General features: G+C 37.1%; 1 protein-coding gene across 1 annotated transcript in view; it reads right to left on the reverse strand.

Moving 5' to 3' along the window:
* The window catches only part of LOC131439374 (protein pangolin, isoforms A/H/I/S-like), a 35,822-nt gene extending 21,777 nt beyond the window's left edge, over positions 1–14,045 (reverse strand). Inside the window, exons 1-2 of the mRNA XM_058610298.1 lie at positions 13,348–14,045; positions 11,461–13,253 (exon numbers count right to left, since the gene is read on the reverse strand). Of these exons, the coding sequence (XP_058466281.1) occupies positions 11,461–12,689 (1,229 nt within the window). The 5' untranslated portion in view covers positions 12,690–13,253; positions 13,348–14,045. The remainder of the gene's footprint in view (positions 1–11,460; positions 13,254–13,347) is intronic.
* Positions 14,046–22,293: the final 8,248 nt, after the last annotated feature.

The following is a 22,293-nucleotide window of genomic DNA, read 5'->3' on the forward strand; positions in this document are numbered from 1 at the left end:
TCATTTTTGTAGATCGTTCGCATAAACAATATTTTTGGACATCGTGTTTTAAGGCACGATTGAGAATTCGATTGGTCTCCCAGCGGAGAATTTGTGCTTTTCATTACGCATATTGCTTTTAAAAGAAACGTGAGGGAATCGAAACAGTACCAAGTTTACAATAGAGAGGAAAATTTTTCACAAATACTGATATTTAATGCGTGGAACAGATATGCAAGTACTTTTCACATGGGACAGACCCGACTTGAAAAGTTTTTGCAATTTCTGAAAGTTACGTAAATAAATGTTTTTTTTTTTTTAATAACTATTGGAATATGAGTTAAAATTAAATTATTAAGATTTAAATAGGGTGTTCAGCCACAAGTGGTGACTTTTCAGCCCTATTACATATATGATTTGGTTATTACCATGAGGACATTATTTGCTTCCGCAATTCTGAGATTTTTGTGTAGGGAAAATTCTAAACCTACTTGTATTGTGAAATGGGGAAAAGGAACTTATATACTAACTTACTAACTAATACAGAGAGCGAATCGATTCAATTGAAGATTGCACCGATTTTGTCGGAATTTGCTTATTATATTATGTGACATTCAGGCGCGTATACAGGGGGGTGTTTTAGGGGTTCAAACCCCCTCCGAAACTCAAAAAAAGTATGATATTATGTAAACTCTTTTTTTCAAATAAGTAAAAAATAAAATGAATAATTTTCAACAAACGACTCCACAATAAAAAAAATTTCAAATAATTATATAAAAAGTTCCATTTGTATGGAAATTGATCAACATGTTCTGAAACACCCCCCGAAATTTTTTTCTGGGTACGCGTCTGGTGACATTACATCTAATGGTTCTATATTTGTGAGTCTGTGTAACTCATTTGTACTAAACCAGGGAGGACGCTTCAAAATCATTTTCAGAATTTTATTCTGAATCCTTTGAAGCGTTTTCTTCCTGGTGGAACAACAGCTTGACCAAATTGGTACCGCATAAAGCATGGCTGGTCTGAAAATTTGTTTATAAATTAACAATTTGTTTTTTAGACAGAGCTTAGAATTTATGTTTATAAGAGGATATAAACATTTAATATATTTATTACACTTTGCCTGGATTCCTTCAATGTGATCCTTGAAAGTGAGTTTTTTGTCATACGTTAAACCTAAGTATTTAGCTTGATCAGACCATGTCAATTCCAAGCCATTCAATTTGAGAATGTGATTATTGTTTGGTTTAAGAAAAGAAGCTCTTGGCTTGTGAGGAAAAATAATTAATTGCGTTTTTGCTGCATTTGGTTTAATTTTCTATTTTGACAGATAATCACTGAAAATATTTAAACTTCTTTGTAGGCGACTGCAGATCACTCTTAGATTTCTACCTGTGGCTAACAGACTTGTGTCGTCACAGAATAGCGATTTTTGACAACCAACGGGTAGATTTGGAAGATCAGAAGTGAAAATATTATACAAGATTGGAGCTACACTCGAACCCTGCGGAACACCGGCTCGTACGGGTAGCAATTCAGATTTACAATTCTGATAGCTAACCTGAAGAGTACGATCAGTTAAATAATTTTGATCAAATAAATAGGAAACTGGAAATCAGACATTTTTGCTATTAAACCTTTGTGCCAAACACTGTCGAATGCTTTTTCTATGTCTAGAAGAGCAACTCCAGTGGATAACCCAGAAGATTTATTTGATTTTATCATGTTCGTTACTCTGACAAGTTGATGAGTAGTTGAATGTTCATGACGAAATCCAAACTGCTCTGGTAAAAAAATTGAATTCTCATTTATATGAGTCATCATTCTCAACAAGATAATTTTTTCAAAAAGTTTACTGATATAAGAAAGTAAGCTAATTGGTCGATAACTTGATGTTTCTGCTGAGTTTTTATCAGGTTTGAGGATAGGAATTACTTTAGCGTTTTTCCATCTTTTTGGGAAGTAAGCTAATGAAAAACACTTGTTGAAAATTTTAACCAGGAGTCTCAAGGCAACATCGGGAAGATTTTTAATAAGAATATTAAAAATTCCATCATTACCAGGAGCCTTCATGTTTTTAAGTTTTCTAATAATTGATTTAATTTTATCAAAATTCGTCTCAATAATGTCATCGTGTGATAACACTTGGGTTGAAATATGATCATATTTCAGTGAGACTTCATTTTCAATAGGACTCACAACGTTCAAATTAAAATTGTGGACACTCTCGAACTGCTGAGCAAGTTTTTGAGCTTTTTCGCCATTTGTAAGAAGTATTTGATTTCCTTCCTTGAGAGCAGGAATTGGTTTCTGAGGTTTCTTAAGAACCTTAGAAAGTTTCCAGAAAGGTTTAGAATATGGTTTAATTTGTTGAACTTCTTTAGCGAAATTTTCATTTCGCAAAAGAGTAAATCTATGTTTAATTTCTTTTTGTAAATCCTTAACTATATTTTTCATAGCAGGATCACGAGAACGTTGATATTGTTGTCGACGAACATTCTTCAACCGAATGAGCAGTTGAAGATTGTCATCGATGATAGGAGAATTTAATTTAGTTTGAGCTTTGGGAACTGAAAGATTTCTAGCTTCGATAATATAATGATTCAAATTATCAATTGCTGTGTCGATGTCCGCAGAATTTTCTAAAATAGTTTCATGATCCACATGATTTTCAATGTGAGATCTGTAATCCAACCAATTAGCTCTATGATAGTTGAAAATAGAACTAATTAGATTAATTATAGCTTCGTTGGAAAGTCTGAATGTTACTGGAAGATGATCTGAGTCAAAGTCAGCATGTGTAATCGGTTCACTACAAATGTTACTTTGATCTGTTAGAACCAGATCAATTGTAGACGGGTTTTTCACTGAAGAGAAACAAGTCGGATTACTGGGATGAAGAACTGTGAAGTAACCAGCTGAGAGTTGATTATGAAGTATTTTACCATTACTGTTAGCGTAAATAGATGTTATCCGTCGGGCTATATGGGACTGATATGCGAGTATGGGCAGTACATATCCAAAGAAAAGAGTTTTCATAATATAGGGGAAACCGGGGCTAAACCGGACACTTTTTGGAAATCTAAATCCATTACAACTAGGTTTTAATCCAAGTTATCACTAACGTTGCGTAGATTCTACCTTCAGTTATAATTCCCAATTTGTGATTTGGCAAAATATGCATTAGTTTTCATACCAAGTCGTGCAGAAGTGACCAAACCAAAATCCAATATTTCTGGAACCGCGGGGCTGAGCCGGACTCGTTATAGAGCAAAACCCGACTATGAAGCTTCACACAAAAATTAAAAACGAAGAAAATGGAGTACCAAATATCCAGCTTACTGAATCGAATGGAATGGATCGAATAATTTGAAACTGTCTGGCATTGAATTTTGCCTGTCTACGAATTAGGAATTACCCAGACTCGGCTTGATTTTATATTTCGATTATGCTGTTAGACTGTTAACCTATTATGTCCTAGCGTATGATATATCATACGAAGAAATATCTATTTAAAAAAAATGTTTACTGTGGAACTGCACTGCCCTACAGCTTCACGACAACAAAAACAGATAAACTACACCACGCAACTTCTTTGTGTGTTAAATCTGCTAGATGTTTTTCAAATTTAATTGTGTTTTGATCCTTGACCCTTGACCTACTAACGACTAGAAATGGCAGTGCAAAATTAAGTTATTTATTGCTTTGTATTTTTTGGTCAAATTATGCGCTAATACTTATATCTTGTGACAAAACATTAGCAGATGCTCTAAAAAGGTTATATCTATAAAAAATCCAAATAATGTGTAAAATAATGTAAAATTTGATGCTATCATTTGTGTGTATGATATATCATACGGTGGAATAATTTCGTTTAGAAAAATTTCTAACAGTGGTTTTGCGTTTCCCATAATCTTCAACACATAATATGATGGAACTGATGATATCAGTTCATTTGATTCAAATTTTAAAACCCCCGGGTTATAATGGATTAATTGCTATTGCACCAGAAAGGAGGTGATAGGAGATCTCAAGCGCAGCCGAAAATTGTATGAGAAGGTAACGCAAACAGGTTGGCGGTTCTCTGCATAGGTCGCTGGTCTTACAAGCTAGTTGTATGCTCGAGCCCCGATCTGGAAGGATTTTTCGTGTCAGCAGGATCGTATTCAATGTGTACGTACGCTAAGAATCAATATTCAATGATTATGTACGCTAAGAATCGGATGCGAAAAAACGGATGTTGAAACAGAAGGTCAAATTCCACAACAGGGATGTAATACCAAGGCTTTTGGCTTTTGTTTCGTGCTAGTTATAAGGCCATGTTCGAAACAGCCTTGGTATTACATTCCTATAGTGGAATTTGACCTTCTGCCCAAGTAGCAAACATTGTTTTTGTATCGTATTTCTTAACTCTTCTCGCAACGATTGTGTGTTATAGTCGTAGCTAAATAGCGGGTGTTTGCGAATAAACGACGTAACGGAACATTTCGAGGCATTTAAGACCATTCTATTGTCGTTACACCAGTTCACGAATGATTCAAGCTGTGACTATAAAAATATAGTGTCGTCGGGCGATCTTACTAGATGATACAGCTTAAAATCATCTGCGAAAGATAGTTTGTAGCATTTCAATAGAAAGTTGAGATCATTGAGGTAGAGCAAAAATAAAAATGGTCCCAAGTGACTGCCTTGAGGGACTCCAGAACCTACAGCAAACGGTGTTGTAGTTCATTCACCGATTTACACTAACATTTCCCGACCAATAAGATATGATTGAAGCCACTTGAGTAAAGATCCACTGAATCCAAGTTTTTCGAGTTTAGCGATTGAAATTTGGTGGTTTATCTTGTCGAAGACGACGGAGAAATCCATATAGATAGCGTTAACTTGAAGGCGCGCTTGTAGGGATCCAATTATAAAAGATGTATAAGACAATAAGTTCGTTTTAGTTGATCGTTTTGGCATAAAACCGTGTTGTGTGAAGTCCAGAACTATATTTTCAAGTAACTTAGACACAGCGCATAGTGCGGCTATCCCACGATAATTAGATACATCAGCTTTATTTCTCTTCTTGAAAACAGGAAAAATATATGATGTTTTCCAAACATCCGGAAAAGTTCCTGAGTTGAGTGAGATATTAAACAGCATCGACAGTGGAATCAGAAAGCTGTTCGAGAACTTTTTCAATACCAAAGAAGGAATACCATCAGTCCCAGCGTTAGAAGATAGTTTCATTTTTGAACACGCTTTATCAATCATAGCTGTCGTTATGATTGGATGGGGGCCAATCGGGGAACGGCGAGGAACATTAATGATAGCTTTGGAGATCTGATCATTCGATAAGGTTTCATCAGAGAATATATTGCTGAAATGTGATTTAAATAGGTTACAAATGTTAGGCAACACTGATGATTCCACTTCACCAAGAAACATCTGGTTGGGTAGTCCTGATTCCTTCCTCTGTTCGTTCACGTCTTGTGCATACCGTCTTAAGGTTACAGGGCTTTGGATCAGTAACCCTATAGACTATGCTGCTAGCCACACTCGCTTGTGGTCTCAAATGGTTACGTGGGATGAGTATTTACTCGCTCCTAGTGACCTAAATCTCACATGCAGTTTTCCTTTCAAAACATTCAATTTGAGCTATCCTCTTCGTGAGGAATGGTTGCCTGGTTATTTGGAACGATAACATGATGAACACATAGTTTGTTATACGGACGGTTCTCTGTTGACTAGTCGTCCTGGTACTGATGTCTACTGTCGTGAAATGAGGTTAGAGCAGTCTCATTCACTTGGTAGATACTGTACTGTGTTCCAAGCAGAAATCTATGCGATTTTCTGTGGAATACAGTCGGCACTTCAGCAAAGAATTTGTCGTGAACGAATTTATTTTTGTTCCGACAGTCAGGCAGCTTTAAAAGCACTCAGTTCAAATGATTCACGGTCGAATCTAGTGATCGCATGTCGAACTCAAGTTGAAGATCACAGCATTTCAAATGCTATTTACTTCTTATGGGTACCCGGCCATTCTGGTATTACTGGAAATTAATGGGCTGATGAGTTGGCTAGAGCTGGTGCAACGAATAATTTCGTTGGTCCGGAACCAGCTTTACCACTTTCAACTAGTTGGATAAAGCACAAGATTCGTTCTTGGGCTGCATCCAAACATGCCAGCTACTGGCGCAGCTTGCAAACTTGCGCTCAGACAAAAGCATTTTTACCAGATTTAAATCTGAAAATGTCAAAGTGTCTACTGCATTTTTCCAAGCATCATTGCAGTATTTCTGGTCAGAGCTCTGACTGGACATTGCAAACTCAATTATCACATGGCTACTATTCAACGTGCTGAATATTATTCGTGTGATTTGTGTGAATGCGATTACGGTACTTCATATCATCTGATATGTAACTGTCCCACATTGACGCAACTACGTATCCGGGTTTTTGGTTCTCCATACATGGTTGAGTCTGTGTATGCGGAGCTAAAATTAAAGGATATTCTATCGTTTCTCACCCAATGTGGTAAGAAGCTATAGTCAAAATGGTTCATCGTTCTTCATGGAGTGAATGAATCCTTTCTTTATTGACCCTAAAAAGATTTTAGCAGATTTTTTGGCATCCTTTATGGGGTGCCGAATTTACTTCTGCTCATACATAATGCGAATCGTTCTGCATTCTTCCGGGAATGCAGAATGGTTTCGCTTTTGTAAAATCTCTGAATCCTCTCGGGGGTTGGAGGTTTTATTACCTGTGCATTTTGGTACCTACAGATCGTTCAGCATCCTTTTTGGGATGCAGAAAGATTTGTTTCTTTATGTTTTGTGCACCTCACCCACTTCACAATTCCCTTCCATGTTCCTTTTATCCTTGCCTTCCCATCAGGAAATTGATGAGAAGCTACGGCAGGGCACAAATCTCCAAATAACTAGGGGAACGTGCCACTTGAGCCAATTAGTTCTGATTCCTGATTCCAAGCAACACGGATGATTCCACGTCACCAAGAAACATCTGGTTGGGTAGTCCTGATTCCTTCCTCTGATCGTTCACGTAGTTCCAGAAGCTTTTAGAGTTGATTTTCAAATTATTTTGTACACGAAGGAGATGGGAATGAAATAACGTTTTATTCAGTCGCTTAAAACGATTGTTGAGGAACATATAATAAGATCTCAATTGGAGCGAAGGATGCTTCGATAGTTTTCTTAGAGCAGAACGTTTAGCACGCTTATAACGTTTTATCAGTGGCGTACCGAGGAAATTTGGCACCCGGGGCAAAATAAGAGTTTTGCCGCCCCCATCGTTAGATTAGTGAGCAAAAAACAAAAATCCGGAAATCCACAAAGATCTTCGGAGAGCAAAAAAAAAGGTGAACCAAAATCCGGAAATTTGCAAATATCTTCGACGAGCAAAAAAAGGTCCCAAAGATGACTTTGCCGCCCCCTTCAAAAGTTGCGGCCGGGGCGTCGGATCTGATTAAAAAACAAGTATTTTTTATGAAAGTTTAAGACCTTTCATTTGAATATTAGATGATCATTTCTACACACACGCAAACGGACATTTGCTCAATTCGTCGAGCTGAATCGATTGGTATATAACACTCGGTTCTCCGGTAATGGAAACCATAAATCCAATTTTTAACGACCTACCAGACAAAAAAATCCGTTCACATCCAACAAAATCAAATTTAAAATATACTTATATACGCAACATTTAGCAAAATCGTTTCACTGCCACGCCTGACTCTTCGGAAACACCATTTTTTTCTAATGTACCTGTTAGTCAATAAACGATTGGTACATCCGTCATGTCATCTCAGTTTTAAAATGCGGCATGTTGCAATTTTAATGCGTTGATGAAAAAATAAATCAAATGAGATTTGCAACGCGCATATCGATTTATTTTTTCTCAATAGGGTTTCAAATACTAAGCAACAGTAATTATAAAAACCATTAAATACAAATTTTTCATCTCCCCGCTTGTTTTTCGTCAGTTTTATTCCCGAATAGCCCAACTAGTATATCTTTGAATAGAAATCTTTCTACAATCGATCTGGTTCTAGCAGATCAATGTCACATTTGTAGTGAACCGATTACTGATTCAGATCTTCTCTCAATAACATTCAGGATTACAAATAATGCTATGATTATTTCAATTAGTTCTATGTTCTACGCTTTTTTTATTTTGTGAGTCCTATTCAAATCAATATCTCACACAAATATGAGCATAATACAAGTATTGTAGCAAGCTGACACTACTAAAACAAATGGTGATGAAATTAGAGCAATGATTACTACATTTAAAAACTCCTAAATTTTTTTAATAATTTTATTAATTTTTTTTCGCCAATATTTTTGCCAATAGTGTTTCGTGTAGTTATTCTCAAACTTACTCCTATAAAATTCAGCGTCCAAAATATCTTAATTTTCTTGGTGAGCTTTCATTGTGCTGATCGATATTTCATGTAAAAATACCATGATTTAGCATTAGGTAGCACAGTAAATCAAAAAATTCGGAAAAAAATTTTAATCGTCTTTTTCTCGACATGCCGATTTTTCATATGGGACTGATATGCAAGTATGGGCAGTATATTACCTTTTCATACAGGGAAGGCATAAATTGAAAAATTTCAGAAGACAGCAAATAATTCAGCTGCAATGTTGTTTTGGGATTATCGGAGATTACAAAGGCATGGGATTGAAATACAAACAATTGGAATCGACGTTAGTGAATCCTTGTCAACTCACTAATATCCCGGAAAGCAGGTTCATAAAGACCTGTAACTTTGGTTGGATGTAGACAGAGTGAATTGAGTTAAGATTGTAAATATTGCAAGATTTTTTCCACAATTTAAACAAAACGTATCGTAATAGTTCAAAAGCTGGTAAATTTTCTAGGGAATTGTTATGTCGTGAATACGACTTACTTTACTATGGGGCGCCTTTTCAAAATTTACCCTCTGGGAGAGTGATAAGTTTTTGATCGTGAATATCTCTTGTTTTACTTAACGCAGCAACATAATTTTTTCTCCATGCTATAAGAAATATAATCAGGAATTTGGGATTAAATTTTCAACAGTGTAAAATAACCATAAATAACTCAAAAACTAACTTTTGGAAACAACGAGGAAAACTCATCACATTTGCTTGCCCTTTTCGCACCACGACGACGGTTTTGAGGTAGTCAGGCACATATCAGTTCCAATGTTCTACTGGCCGAGTGTAATAGATAAATCTTGACCGATTCGCATTCGGACGTCGTGGCTAGCAGTAGCAGAGAACTGAATTTTTAGTTAAATTCAAGAACTAATCTCAGAACCTAAATTCTGGTCCACCTGAATTCTGAAGTTAGTGTTAAGGTGAAATGTAGCGTCATAAAATGCGCGCAAAATTTTATTCGCTTCAGTTGAACGAACCGTCGCACAAAGCATACCAAGAAAAACGGACACATAGAAACAAGAACTTTCTTCAATGATTGAGCGCAGTGGGCTTACCTCTCATTATATTGGCTTGTAAAAAAGACTGGACGTAATGGATTTTTGAATCCTTCACACTTTGAATATATGCTAATTCAATCGTTATTGTTATTGATTACTCTTACACTAGAGCTATAAATCATGAGTAATTATGAATGACTAACATGAGGTTATATGTATATGTATTGACCAACTTGCTAACCATGTATATGCCTGTTGTTTTTCAATGGTAATCACATTGTTTGTATCGCAATAATACTTGGTTTGTATTTCATTCAGTAGCTTGTCAATGATGAAGTTATAGTTTTGCTATAAAAATTGCTACAATCTAAAATAATACCTGTTATACGATATCACACAGCCAGGCTTTTTTGCTTCAGCAACATCAATGCATTGAACTCAACAGAATTGGACATTATTAGCATTATAAATGACAGTTACCTAGAAAATAAACAATTTCTTACAATACCCATTTTATTGTATTCAACTCGTTTTTATATCAACACAAAACCCAATGCTGCATAAATTCGCGTCATAATTTTATATGTAATTTCTGCTCACGATATAATGCCACCGTGCCCACCGTGCATTTCTCACACCACCTCAATACGAAACAGCAGCGCGCAAGCAATAAAAAAAATGCGGAAAAGTTTATGTAAACTTTTTCAAATTTCGGTGGTTTTAGCTAATATTTTATAATTTTGAGTTGCATTTTCAGATTCTTTGTGAAATTCTGCTACAAACACTACTTTTCAGTTCTAAAATCATCCCCGTGGAACGAAACAGTAACCGTTTATACATTTCAAAAACCAATTACGACTTGGCAAAGCAAAATTTTAAAATTCTAAGAATACTTAGTTATGATAAATTTGATTTCGAAAACTTAAGTGTTTTTGGTTTGTCGAAAATCGGTCTAGTTTTTGAATAATTGATCAAAAACGCGATTTTCGCATTCCGCTACATTTCACCTTAAGACTTGATGTTGAAGTTCAAAATTTAGTTCTATAACGCAATTTGGAAAATTCTAAAAATATCTACAGTTCCTTACTCTTAGAACTAAATTTTTGACCTGAGTTCATGATCTAGATTCCGAAAATTTGCAGTAGAATTTGGAGCGTGTCCCAGATTACTATATTAGTTCTTAAATTTTACCAGTTATAAACATTGGACAAATTACGCAAAGCGGTTTTTCAGAACTACTAAAATATTTCCAAAGGTTATGTCTGTGACATTACCCACCCGCCTTTTTTTTATTGCATGAATTTATATGACGAAATGGAGTCGTACTACATTTTTGTTCGATATAACATACATTAATTCAATTAATAATAACCAACTGAAGTTGCTTTTGTTGAATTAATATTTATACTGATTTAAATATAAACATTAATTGAACAAAAGAAACATCAGTATATTGTTTCATGTCACTAGTTTTCTGTTTCAAAGTCAAAATTTTCGGTAGATCCATCCAAAACTAAAGTGGAAATGAGTGTAAAAAGTCATGCCCGAAATTGTGTAACTAAAGCAACTAATTATTTTTTCTGAAACATAAATAATGGTAAGGACTAGAATGAGTTTCGAATTTGGCGGCAGTGTAATCCTAATCGTATCGTATTTTTGACTCTGGTTTTAGATGTTAAGTCGTTTACTGGGGGATGTCGATTTGTTTAAGAACAAGATTGAACTACAGTCCTTTACGCAGAACTCTGTCAGAAAAACTAGTTCGTTAGCAATCGAATAGCCGATAAAGAGCAACTTTTATGATATTATTTATCACTAAACTCGTCAATGTATTTCGTTCTGCGAAATACCAGCTTGAAATCACATCACCAATGCAACAGGTCCCACCTTCAGCCGATTCACCCTCCCTCATAAACTGCGTATCCTTGTCTGCTCGTTATCACACTTCACACACTGCTACCCACTACTGTTTTCACTCGCTGTGAAGTGTTGTAGGTGAATAAAAAGGACATAAAAGAACATTCCCCATCCGAAACAGTGATACTCACCTGCTAGCCGCCTCCGACCCCAACTGATCTTTCTTTTTCGCTTTCCGCTTTTTTTTCGCCCCATATCCGTAGTTGTCCCGTGCCGTCCAACCCGGATACATCTCCATATGCAACTGCCGTTCCTGACGGGCTTTGTCATAGTACACACTCTGCTCCTCACGAGAAAGCGAGTGCCATTTTCTACCTAGGATCTGATTAATAGCCGCGGACTCCTTCAATGTACACTCGGCCACCACTTTTGCTCGCATTTCCTTCATATAAAGCATAAATGCGTTCAAAGGTTTCTTGATATGTGGTTTAAGATTTTGCTGTTGACTAGCTGCATTGGTTCCTTTTTTCTTGGTGCCACCGCTGCTCGAACTGGTACTGCTACCGCCGGCACTACTGCTATTGGAAGGCCGAGTAAAACGATTCGTCAGTTCTTGTGGCAGGTCCGTAGATTTACTACCAGCCTGCCCATGATGATGAGCCTGTCGTACACTGTAGTTGTGAGATCCTTCTTGTGCCGCCGAAGCTTCCTGTTTCACCTGGCTTAGTACATTGTGGGGATGCACTGAGTTTAGTAAAGTCGAGGATTGATAGCGTGAATATAGATCGCTAGCTAATGTTGTGTAGATCTGAAGGGAAGAAGGATAGGAATTTCGGAAGCTGGGTGCAGTCGAATACATTGACGGTGTATGCCAAGACGGTGGCACTGGTAGCATATTTGAGGATAATATGGGATACGGATACTGACTAGTGGAGAAGGAATACAGCGACTGGCGAGCAGATAATCCAATTGCTTTGGAATCGAGCTGATAGGGAATGATTCCACAATGAGCTGGGGGTGGATTCGAGAGAGGATCTTCATTGCAAAAGAACTGTGACAAACCAATTTTGCCCATCGAACCCTGTATTGCACTAACTGTTCCACTTGAATACTGATAAGGCGGCAGGTATCCCATGTTGAATCCTGGTGAATGGTCTGGAGAGTTTAGTTTTCCTGCACTGCTCCCGCCACTGCCGCCGCCAGCGTACGGTGGACTCAGGTCTTGTCGGGAAGAATTTTTCACCAGATTTTCCGCGCTCTCCGTCAGATCGATCAGGTTAAATTTTTCTTCCAAAAGGTTCTCCGACGAGGCTTTCTCGTCTTCTCGGTCGCCTTCGTCTTTAAACACTTTCACCTCATCCGTGCTACCGAGATCATCACCGGTTGAACCGGAATGTGAATTTTCGTTTGTGTTAGGCATACTTCTGCCATCAACAGCACAAAACCATGCGTGAAAATTCGGTTGACACTGTTAAACATAAATCAATCGGCTGCCGTTTGAATGAAGCATCGAAAAAGGTTTCATGCTCGCGAACCACAAGGTTGTCATTCTTCTTTTATTGCCATGCCGCGTCACACATTTCAATTTAACAAGACGATTTTCACTAGCAAATATTTTTCAAAAATTCTGCAACTCTATTATTTATGGCACACTATGGTAAATTACTTTTCTTCTCCCACACGATAAATCGAACCAAATGCACACACCGTATCCCTAAACGCCGTGAGATTTTTCCTGCACTGCTCTTTCTTCTCTTAGAACTAAATAAATATTTGCTTGTATATATTTCTCTTTGCTTGGTTGCTTTCCGTGTAGTCGCGTAATTTTGCGATGATGACTAGAACTTGGTTACGGATATTGCACTACTTTCTCCCACCCAACCAGTTTTTTATCCTTATGGCATCGCAATTTCAATATTTTCTCGTTTTCATTTCATTTTTGTTGATCAAATTTCCTTTTCAAAGGAGACTGCATACGTGAAATCTGTATTTGATTAGAGGATAGATTAGAAATTAGAATTGATTACATGTTAACATTTGAAATAAGCAACTTTGTTGAGACAAAATGTATCATTTACCTTCGTTTCTACATTACACCATGCGTGAAGTTGGTATTATGATGACGTGACGTCATATTAGCAGCGGCTTCCTTTGTGTATTTTCCTCCAGATCTAAACCCATCAGCAAGGGGAAGGAAGAGGTGATAAAATGTCTGATTTTCGAACCAAATAAAAAAGCCGTGCCAGTAACAGCAGGCGGCACGTTTCTTCTGCAGCTAATATTTCCTTTGGAGTTGCGACCAGCAGTAGGCAAAGATGCGTTTGTTCTATAAATAGCTTCTCGCGTCGTCGTCTTGTTGCAGATGATGTGAACAAGATTTTTTGTTGCTTGCGTCTACGGCGATGGCACACGCAGCAGTAACAACAGCATTCGGGAAAAGCGAGTAACTTTTCCGAGAACTATTCCCCTTTCATCGGTTTCCTTTACTCCTTTCTGCATTCGGCTCACCAATCACTCACTTTCTTTCTTCCTAACTCAACATTGGACTGCAGGGAACAATTTTTCCTCCCAAACACTTATCATGCACCAACACTTGAATTATCCTTTTTTATCGAATACGCGTAATTCGGAAATCAAACTCAGAAGTATGTCACATTCGTAGTTGATAGGCTTTGTTAGCTCTATTGACTACGGGAAATGTGCCAGAATAATGTATTTATGAGATAGTCAACGAGTTCGATAGAGGAAAAGTTTTATACCTCCACCGCGACTGCGAGACGACCGATGAAAAAGTGAAGAGTGCGTGAAAAAGCCAAAGTGAATCGACCAAAGCAACCCCACTCAACATATCAATGGGATTCACGGCTCGCGCGAGAAAGGAAGAGAGAAGAGTTAACAATTCGCTCTGAGAAATTTGCCGATGACATCGCCATGACGTTTCATATTGTGGCCCAAAAACGCCCAGACAACCCACTGGGACACGTTCGCAAAGATAAGGGTTGATTACATATGTGAGACGTCAATTGAAAATCGCATTTGATTTTTTGAATTGATTGTTGGTTATGCAATCTAATTCATATTAATACACGGTAATATTTTTTCAATGAAATGATATAAAGCGCCTGATGCTCACGAAAAAATCCCATCGCATCAGATTCATATTTTTTCCTACGACTGTACCGTTATCGGTTTAGTCTAAAGAAACAAATACATTTGCTCTTTTGCGTTTTATTTAATAATTATATTGCATTATGTAAATTATAATTCTTGGATTCTGAGATATATATATATATATATATATATATATATATATATATATATATATATATATATATATATATATATATATATATATATATATATATATATATATATATATATATATATATATATATATATATATATATATATATATATATATATATATATATATATATATATATATATATATATATATGGGGCGTTCCACGCAAAATCAGCCACCCAAATTTTTTTTTCATCTAACTTTTTTTTTGGTAATGAACTCGAAAATATTCGACACGTATTTATTTTTATTTCAATACGGTACGTGGAATTTTCGAGATATGATTTTTTGAAGTTTCGCGTTTTCTAAAAAGAGCCTTTTTCAACAGTCTATACTGTAAAATTTAATAAAGATACAAATAATCGTCCAAGACATGAAATGTGCGTCTTTTCCTTAGCTTTCAAATAAGCGTTTCCAAAAACAACCTTTAAAGTAAGTTTCATGAAAAAAGTTCAGAATTAATGAACAAATAAAAAAATTTCATACTTGGGCCTATTTTTTTTCTTTTTTTAGGTGAAAAAAAGCCTTAGGGGTTTAACTCAATCTTGACAAAGTGTCAGAGTGGAAAGATTAATACTCTCGGAGCAGGGAATTTTTCAATAATGACCCGCACACGCGAAGTGTACCGCAGCGCAACTCGCTCAAATACGGGCTTAGCTTGTCGACACATGTCGCGTCACTGATCGAATTCAAACTTTGAAAGTTTGTTGTTAGCAACATTACAGTTAAAATCGCGGTGTAAAATGAATTCTAACATCAACAACATTCGTTGCATCGAGTTTCTTCTTCCCTTCTTGAAAAATTCGATTTTTTGCAAGTAAATGATGTTTTGTGTGCATCGTGTTAAACTGTTTGACTTTAATTATTATTTCGAGGGAAAATTGTTTTTCTGTAAAATATGAATGTTCATGATTTTTAATATAAAGACATCAAACGTTTGATAAAAGAATTAGTTTTTATTTGTTGTTCTCGGTATCGCAGTAATCATTTTTTTTCCACGAGATTCCCTACTTTCGTAACAAAATATCTTGATGTGTTCATCGTATGCGCTGTCTTATGAATACTCCTCCAATTAAAACTCTCCTTCTCTCGGATTTAGTTGCATCTTTTGCATAAAATTTTTGTATCAATTCGGTAAGATAACCGGAAGGCAAATATGGTTCATTCTAAGAAGGCAATCGAAATTTTAAAATTTTAAAAATGCAATGATACAATTTATGTAAATTCCTTCTGTAGAGTACCTGAATATAGACACATTGTCATCAGTCTCAGAGAATTCATAATCACTATTGCATCAGCAGAATTTTCCCTCACAGCTGAATAGTGAAAGTTGCATCATTTCACAACTTTTCCGCCAAAACTGTATATTAGCACTAATTGAATACTCACGTAAATCATTTGGCGGATTAAACTCGCTTATTCGCTTTCTGTCTGTACGGTGCACACGAAACATCATTTGCTTGCAAAAATGTACTTCCTCGATGTTTTTGCTTTTTGCTAACATGAGTCTTGAATGGATTGCAGCAGCGATTTTTGATTTTTGAATTCATTTTCACACCACAATCTTAACTATAACGTTGCTAACAATAAACTGTCAAAGTAAGGATTCGATCAGTGGCGCGACATGTGTCGATAAGTTAAGCCCGTATTCGAGCGAGTTGCGCTGCGGTACACTTCGCGCGTGAGGGTCGTTATTGAAAAATTCACTGCTCCGGAAGTATTAATCTTTCCACTCTGAAACTTTGCCAAGATTGAGTTAAACTCCTAAGGCTTCCTTTTTCAAATAACAAAAGGAAAAAAATTGGCCTAAGTTTGAAATTTTTTATTTGTTTAATAATTTTTAACTTTTTTCATGGAACTAATTTTAAAGGTTGTTTTTGGGAACGCTTATTTGAAAGCTAAGGAAAAGACGCACATTTCATGTCTTGCACGAATTTTTGTATCTTTATTAAATTTTACAGTATAGGCTGTTGAAAAAAGGCTTTTTTGAAATAGCGAAACTTCAAAAAATCATATCTCGAAAATTCCACGTACCATATTGAAATAAAAAAATATCGCATATTTTCGAGTTCTTTACCGAAAAAAATAGTTAGTTACTAACGACACAAGAAACAAAAGCAAACTTGACAGTTCTTGGCCCATATAAACCTTTATATACTACCTAAACTATGCAATTGAATTCTTTGCCAATTATTTCGACTGGTAGTTAAAAAGATGTGTTTTGGGTCTATAACCTGTAACATCTCTGTTATCAAATCCTCAATTTCTTAATTCAAACAAAGCTTCAACTATTAAAGTATATAAATTTTAAACCCAGACAGATTTATTCTATACTAAGACAATTAGACATGTCTTGTACCGTGATAAACATGATAGTATGCAAAAAATCATATAAACTTGAACTAGAGTTATTCCACCAATAGTCATCGACATTCAGTAAAAGTTTTAAGAACATGTGATTTTTATACTATCAGATCATTGTTAAAGTATTATTTCTAGGATTGGTAAATGTATCCCAGAATTGAGGATAGAGACATAATCCTATGTCAAAAAAGCACGCTGTCGTAGCAGACAAAAAAATATTTGTATAGTATTCGTTTGGTTTGCTATGAACGATGATCATGAGGGTCGGACTATGGTAATAAGGGGTACTTGTATTTTCAAACGAACGACTAATAACCCAATTGCGGCGATTTACTGTAATACATTTTCTTGGGATGATTACGCATAGTACGGTGAACTATATCAAAATATAAATAGAAATGAAAAATGATTTTATTTTTCAAGATCACACCCAAGAACGCCTTAACAGCACCAATGGAAAACAATAAAATTATATACAGGACATCAAAGTTCGATTAATTGGACTACAATTCATACGTTGCTGCAAGATCGGATTATTCATAGTTCATCAAATTATATATTTAAAATCTTTTCATTCGAATTTCATGCCGGTCCATACTTATGAAAGTGCCGCCGTATCGAACTGATAAGTAAGTCACGGATTTTGTCCGTTGAGCTTCGATCCAAGATAACAGCAACGGGCCTGTGATGCTGACGCGGCCATGGCTATATTCGTTTCTTTTTGCTTGGTGAAAATGTTGCTTTTAAATTTCATTTCACACTGGCCCGTATTTACAGTTTGATAAGCGTTCACGACCCTGTGCTACAGTCGAAATTTCTGGAATACGTATTCAACTAACTATTCAACTTGATTCCCAAAAGACAACAAACGGTTACGATTCATCGTTTATATGGGAATGGTTTTATATTCCCTCTAGCTTCCTGGTTCTTATAAATATCAACATGCTGCCCTCGGAACCTAAGCCTAATTAAATATATCAACATGCAGAGCTTGATTCGGGCCAATATATAGTAGTGTGTAGTTTTTTGTGAGATGGATTAGTCAGCAACCAGTGGACAATCTCAAATTAGTCGCCTTACATTTGGCACTTCATACAATCCCTAACCCACTCAGACTCACCCATTGGTTTTTCACAAGAATATTTGCAATAGTTAATTATATTATTCGAAGAGATGCGGGCTCTATTAGTGTCACACGATGGATACGACGACACGACCTCCCATTTGTGTTTGAAAACTGTATCACAAAATTTAACTACCCCTCAGCAATTCGTAATATCAAAATGGTATCGTTGAAAAATGATCGAAACTGGCAGCTTATCTGTTGTTATGTAAATCATAGTTACCGTTACCTTAGTTGCACATTTATTATTGTCGATTTTTTTTCGTAACAATATTTTAAGTTTATAAGGCTTATGAACCAGAATCGTCTCTGTTAAAAGTTAAGTGAAGCGCTATGTTTTTGCGATACCGATATATCATGACGAATTGCCGGGCGCGCTTCTCAAACATGGAAGAAAGGCACTGACTAAAGCGCTGCACTGGCTGATTTCTAAGATTTGGGAGGAGGAGATTCTACCGCAGGAATGGATGGAAGGAGTGGTATGTCCCATCTACAAAAAGGGTAATAAGCTAGATTGTTGCAATTACATTGCTGAACGCCGCCTACAAGGTACTCTCCCAAATTCTTTGCTGTCGTCTATCACCAACAGCTTAGGAATTCGAAGGGCCGTACCAAGCGGGATTTACTGGAGCCCGCGGTTTCCCGGATAAACTAACGCGATTGGTCAAAGCAACGATGGGTAGAGTGATGTGCTACGTCCGAGCATCTGGGACGTTCTCGAGTCACTTCGAATCACGGAGAGGGCTACGTCATGGTGATGGACTCTCTTGTATCTTGTTCAATATTGCCTTGGAACGGAAGTGGTTGACGAGTTCGTGCATTTGGGCTCACTGGTGACCGTCGATAATGACACCAGCAGAGAAATTCAGAGACGTATTTTGGCAGGAAATCGTGCGTACTTTGGACTCAGAAAAACTCATCGATCGAGAAAAGTACGCCACCGCACGAAATTGACCATCTACAAAACGCTCATTAGACCGTTTGTTCTCTATAGCCACGAGACCTGGACTATGTTGGCAGAGGATCAACGCGCCCTCAGCGTTTTCGAAAGAAAGGTACTGAGGACTATCTATGGCGAAGTGCAGATGGAAGACGGAACGTGGAGACGGCGTTAGAATCACGAATTGCAACAGCTGCTAGGAGAACCATCCATCGTACGGACAACTAAAATCGGACGTCTAAGATGGGCTGGGCATGTCATAAGGATGTCGGACGACAGTGCAGTGAAAATGGTTCTTGAATCTAATCCGACTGGGACAAGAAGAACCAAGGTGGGTCGATCAAGTGGAGGGTCATCTCCAAAACATCCGTGACTTGAGTGGTATACCTCGGTCTCTACCCAATTGGCTAGACGGAAAAGAATCATTTTCTCCAACAATTTCCGAATATAGGAAACCATAGCAATCGGCCGAAACGAATTGTGATCGGAGGCTGATTTCCCAGGTTTTTGAATGGTGATAACTCTCACTTCTCTCCATTCGTGTTGAACAATATTACCCTCGAGGAACTTGTTGAATAAATTCAACAAGCACTTCTTGGCAGAGTCAGGTAGATTTTTCAACAAGTTGAATTTAATTCTATCCAACCCTGGGGCTCTATTGTTACACGATAAGAGCGCGTGTGAGAACTCTACCATCGAAAACGGTGTTTAGTTTGTATTCGAAGTCGCCACGCGGGATATCTTCTGTTCTGGAACAGAATCAGGACATACTTTTTTAGCGAAATCGAATATCCAGCGTATAAAATATTCCTCGCATTCGTTCGCGTGATTTCGATTGCGCATGCGACGGGCCGTATTCCAAAGAGTACTCATTGCTGTTTCTCTCGTTAATTCGTCAACAAATCTTCGCCAATAACCGCGTTTCTTAGCTTTAATCAGACGTTCCATTTGAAATTCTAACGCTGCGTATTTCCGATAATTATCTGGGGTTTCGTTCCTTCTAAACGAGAAGTCGAAGTCGAGCAAAGGGATAAATCCAGCGCACTTGGTTGTGCTGGCGGTCTAGGGTTCCGTGTCATTTCTCCCGTGTTTAGAATTGTCAAATTGAAGTTGTCACACAGTTCTTGGATTAACGAAGAACGGTTATCGTAAGCAGCCCCATCCTGTACCATGCGAGTTAAAGTCCCCTAAAACCAGCCGCGGTGAAGGAATAAGTTCTATGATGTCTGCAAGCCGACGATACCCTATCGAGACTCTGGGAGGAATGTAGATGGAAGCTATACATAGATCTTTGCCTTTAATATTAGTTTGGCAAGCAACAACTTTAATTCCCGGTGTCGAGGGAAGGTTGAAACGATAAAATGAATAGATCCCTGAACTTTTTGATCCCTAAAAGTACCCTTACAAAAGAGTCTTCTCGGTCCAGGCGGATTATGTTAAAATGATGGAAGTCGAGGTTGATGTTAGAAGTAAGCCAAGTTTCACTCAGGGAGAATAAATCGCAGTTGCGAGTATTTATTAAGCGTTTGAAAGAATCAAGTTTTGGGAGATACTTTTGCAATTCCACTGAAGCACAATGGTCATATCTTACACTGAAGCACAATGTTCATATTCTTCTATTCTCAGTGGTAAATTATTTATCAAAAGATACGATCGCTGCAAGGAGGGGCATTGAGGTCCTTACTGTTGGCAGTAGAGCAGTTAGGAAGCTTTTTAGAGGATCAGTAATATTGAAAGCTATCCAGTCCACGATATCAGAAAATTTCAATAATCTAGCGTTTGTTGGATTTTCTGGTTGTGAATTGGGGTCATTCGGGTTTTTTGATGCCCCAGGAAGTGCTGGGTACTCTTTTTGTCTTTTCCTGCTTCCTTCAACCTGCGTGTAAGAAGGTCCTTCACGTTTGCTAACCCTAGAATAGTTTTAGTATAATTGGATACTTTTTTTGCTCTTTTTGATAACTAAGTCTAGTAGTCAATATTTCTTTTTTCATATTGCGATATTCACCTAACCAGAGACCATTTTGTAGAAACAGGAAATGAAAAATTTAGAATGATAGTACTCAAGGATATGAATATATAGAATGGAAAGGTAAGACAGAGACAGAGGGTCATTTAAGCAAGCAGAAATCTTCTAGTAACTCAACTTTTACCTTCTACCAGAGGAGTCGGGCTTAGGCAAATGATCAATGCGAGTTGCCTAAGTCTCTGGTATGTCGGAAAGTAGTGATAAAGGTCTTTTACCATTTACTATCCGAACCGGCAAAAGAAATGTTACCAGAAGTTGTTACTATCTACTTGCAACGGCATTCTCACACACAATGAGTTCTTTACTCCATGGACGTGTTTCTCTCAATCTCTATATGGACTTGGATAAAATTCAGCTAATCATTTTTTTGGTTATAGACACTTATGGTTTGCAAACTAGAGAAATACAATTGCCAATATAAAGAGATAGCTTATGCAAAAAAAATCTTATTATTATTATTATTAATACCATTTATTTTACCCCGGCTTTAAAAAAAGACCTTTCAGTAGAACGTAAGATAGTGAACATCGTTTCAGCCATCTTCGAGAAAAGTGAGTGACATTATTTCCACATTTTTTTGTGCATATCGCCCTGTAATTCCTTAGATTACTTCACGTCCAGAAGTCAATTTCAGATATCATGGCTCTTGTAAAAAGTTCAAGAGCTACTCTATTTCGTGTCAAGGCGTCAGTTGGATTTCCAACAGTATCAAGAAAACCTGGAAGTAGTCGTAAGCGATTTGTGAGAACGACATGGGTTGATACAATCCATTTAGATGGAAGTAACTCGTAATCCCGTTCGGAGTATGAGAAAAACAGGAAAGCAGAATAATATAGCAAAAGCAACGGTTAGAAGAATTGTGAAATATGACTCAAAAGGAAAATCTAGAGCTCGAGTCAAAAGACACTTGATTATTAACAGAATTAAAGCAGCTAGAATGGAGCGAAGCAAAAAACTGCTTAGTGAAAGGTTCCACCGTCATTCTTTTTACGGATGAGAAGCTGCTTACTGTCAACAGCGTGTCCAAAAGTCACATCAACCGGTATATAAGGTCGAAGAAAGCATCTGATGTACCTGATAACATCAAATTCACGTTTCGGACCAAGCACCCAGCAAGGGTGATGGTGTTTGGATTGGTTGCTTCTGATGGCCAACAAATGGACCCCGTTTTTATCCAAGAAGGCCTGAAAATGAACACAGATGTGTACTTAGGAATTTTTAAGGATTATGTTTTGCCTTGGATTAAATCTACCTACGGCAAGTATGC

This window comes from Malaya genurostris, chromosome 3 (assembly GCF_030247185.1).
Source record: "Malaya genurostris strain Urasoe2022 chromosome 3, Malgen_1.1, whole genome shotgun sequence".
Taxonomy (NCBI): Eukaryota; Metazoa; Arthropoda; class Insecta; order Diptera; family Culicidae; genus Malaya; species Malaya genurostris.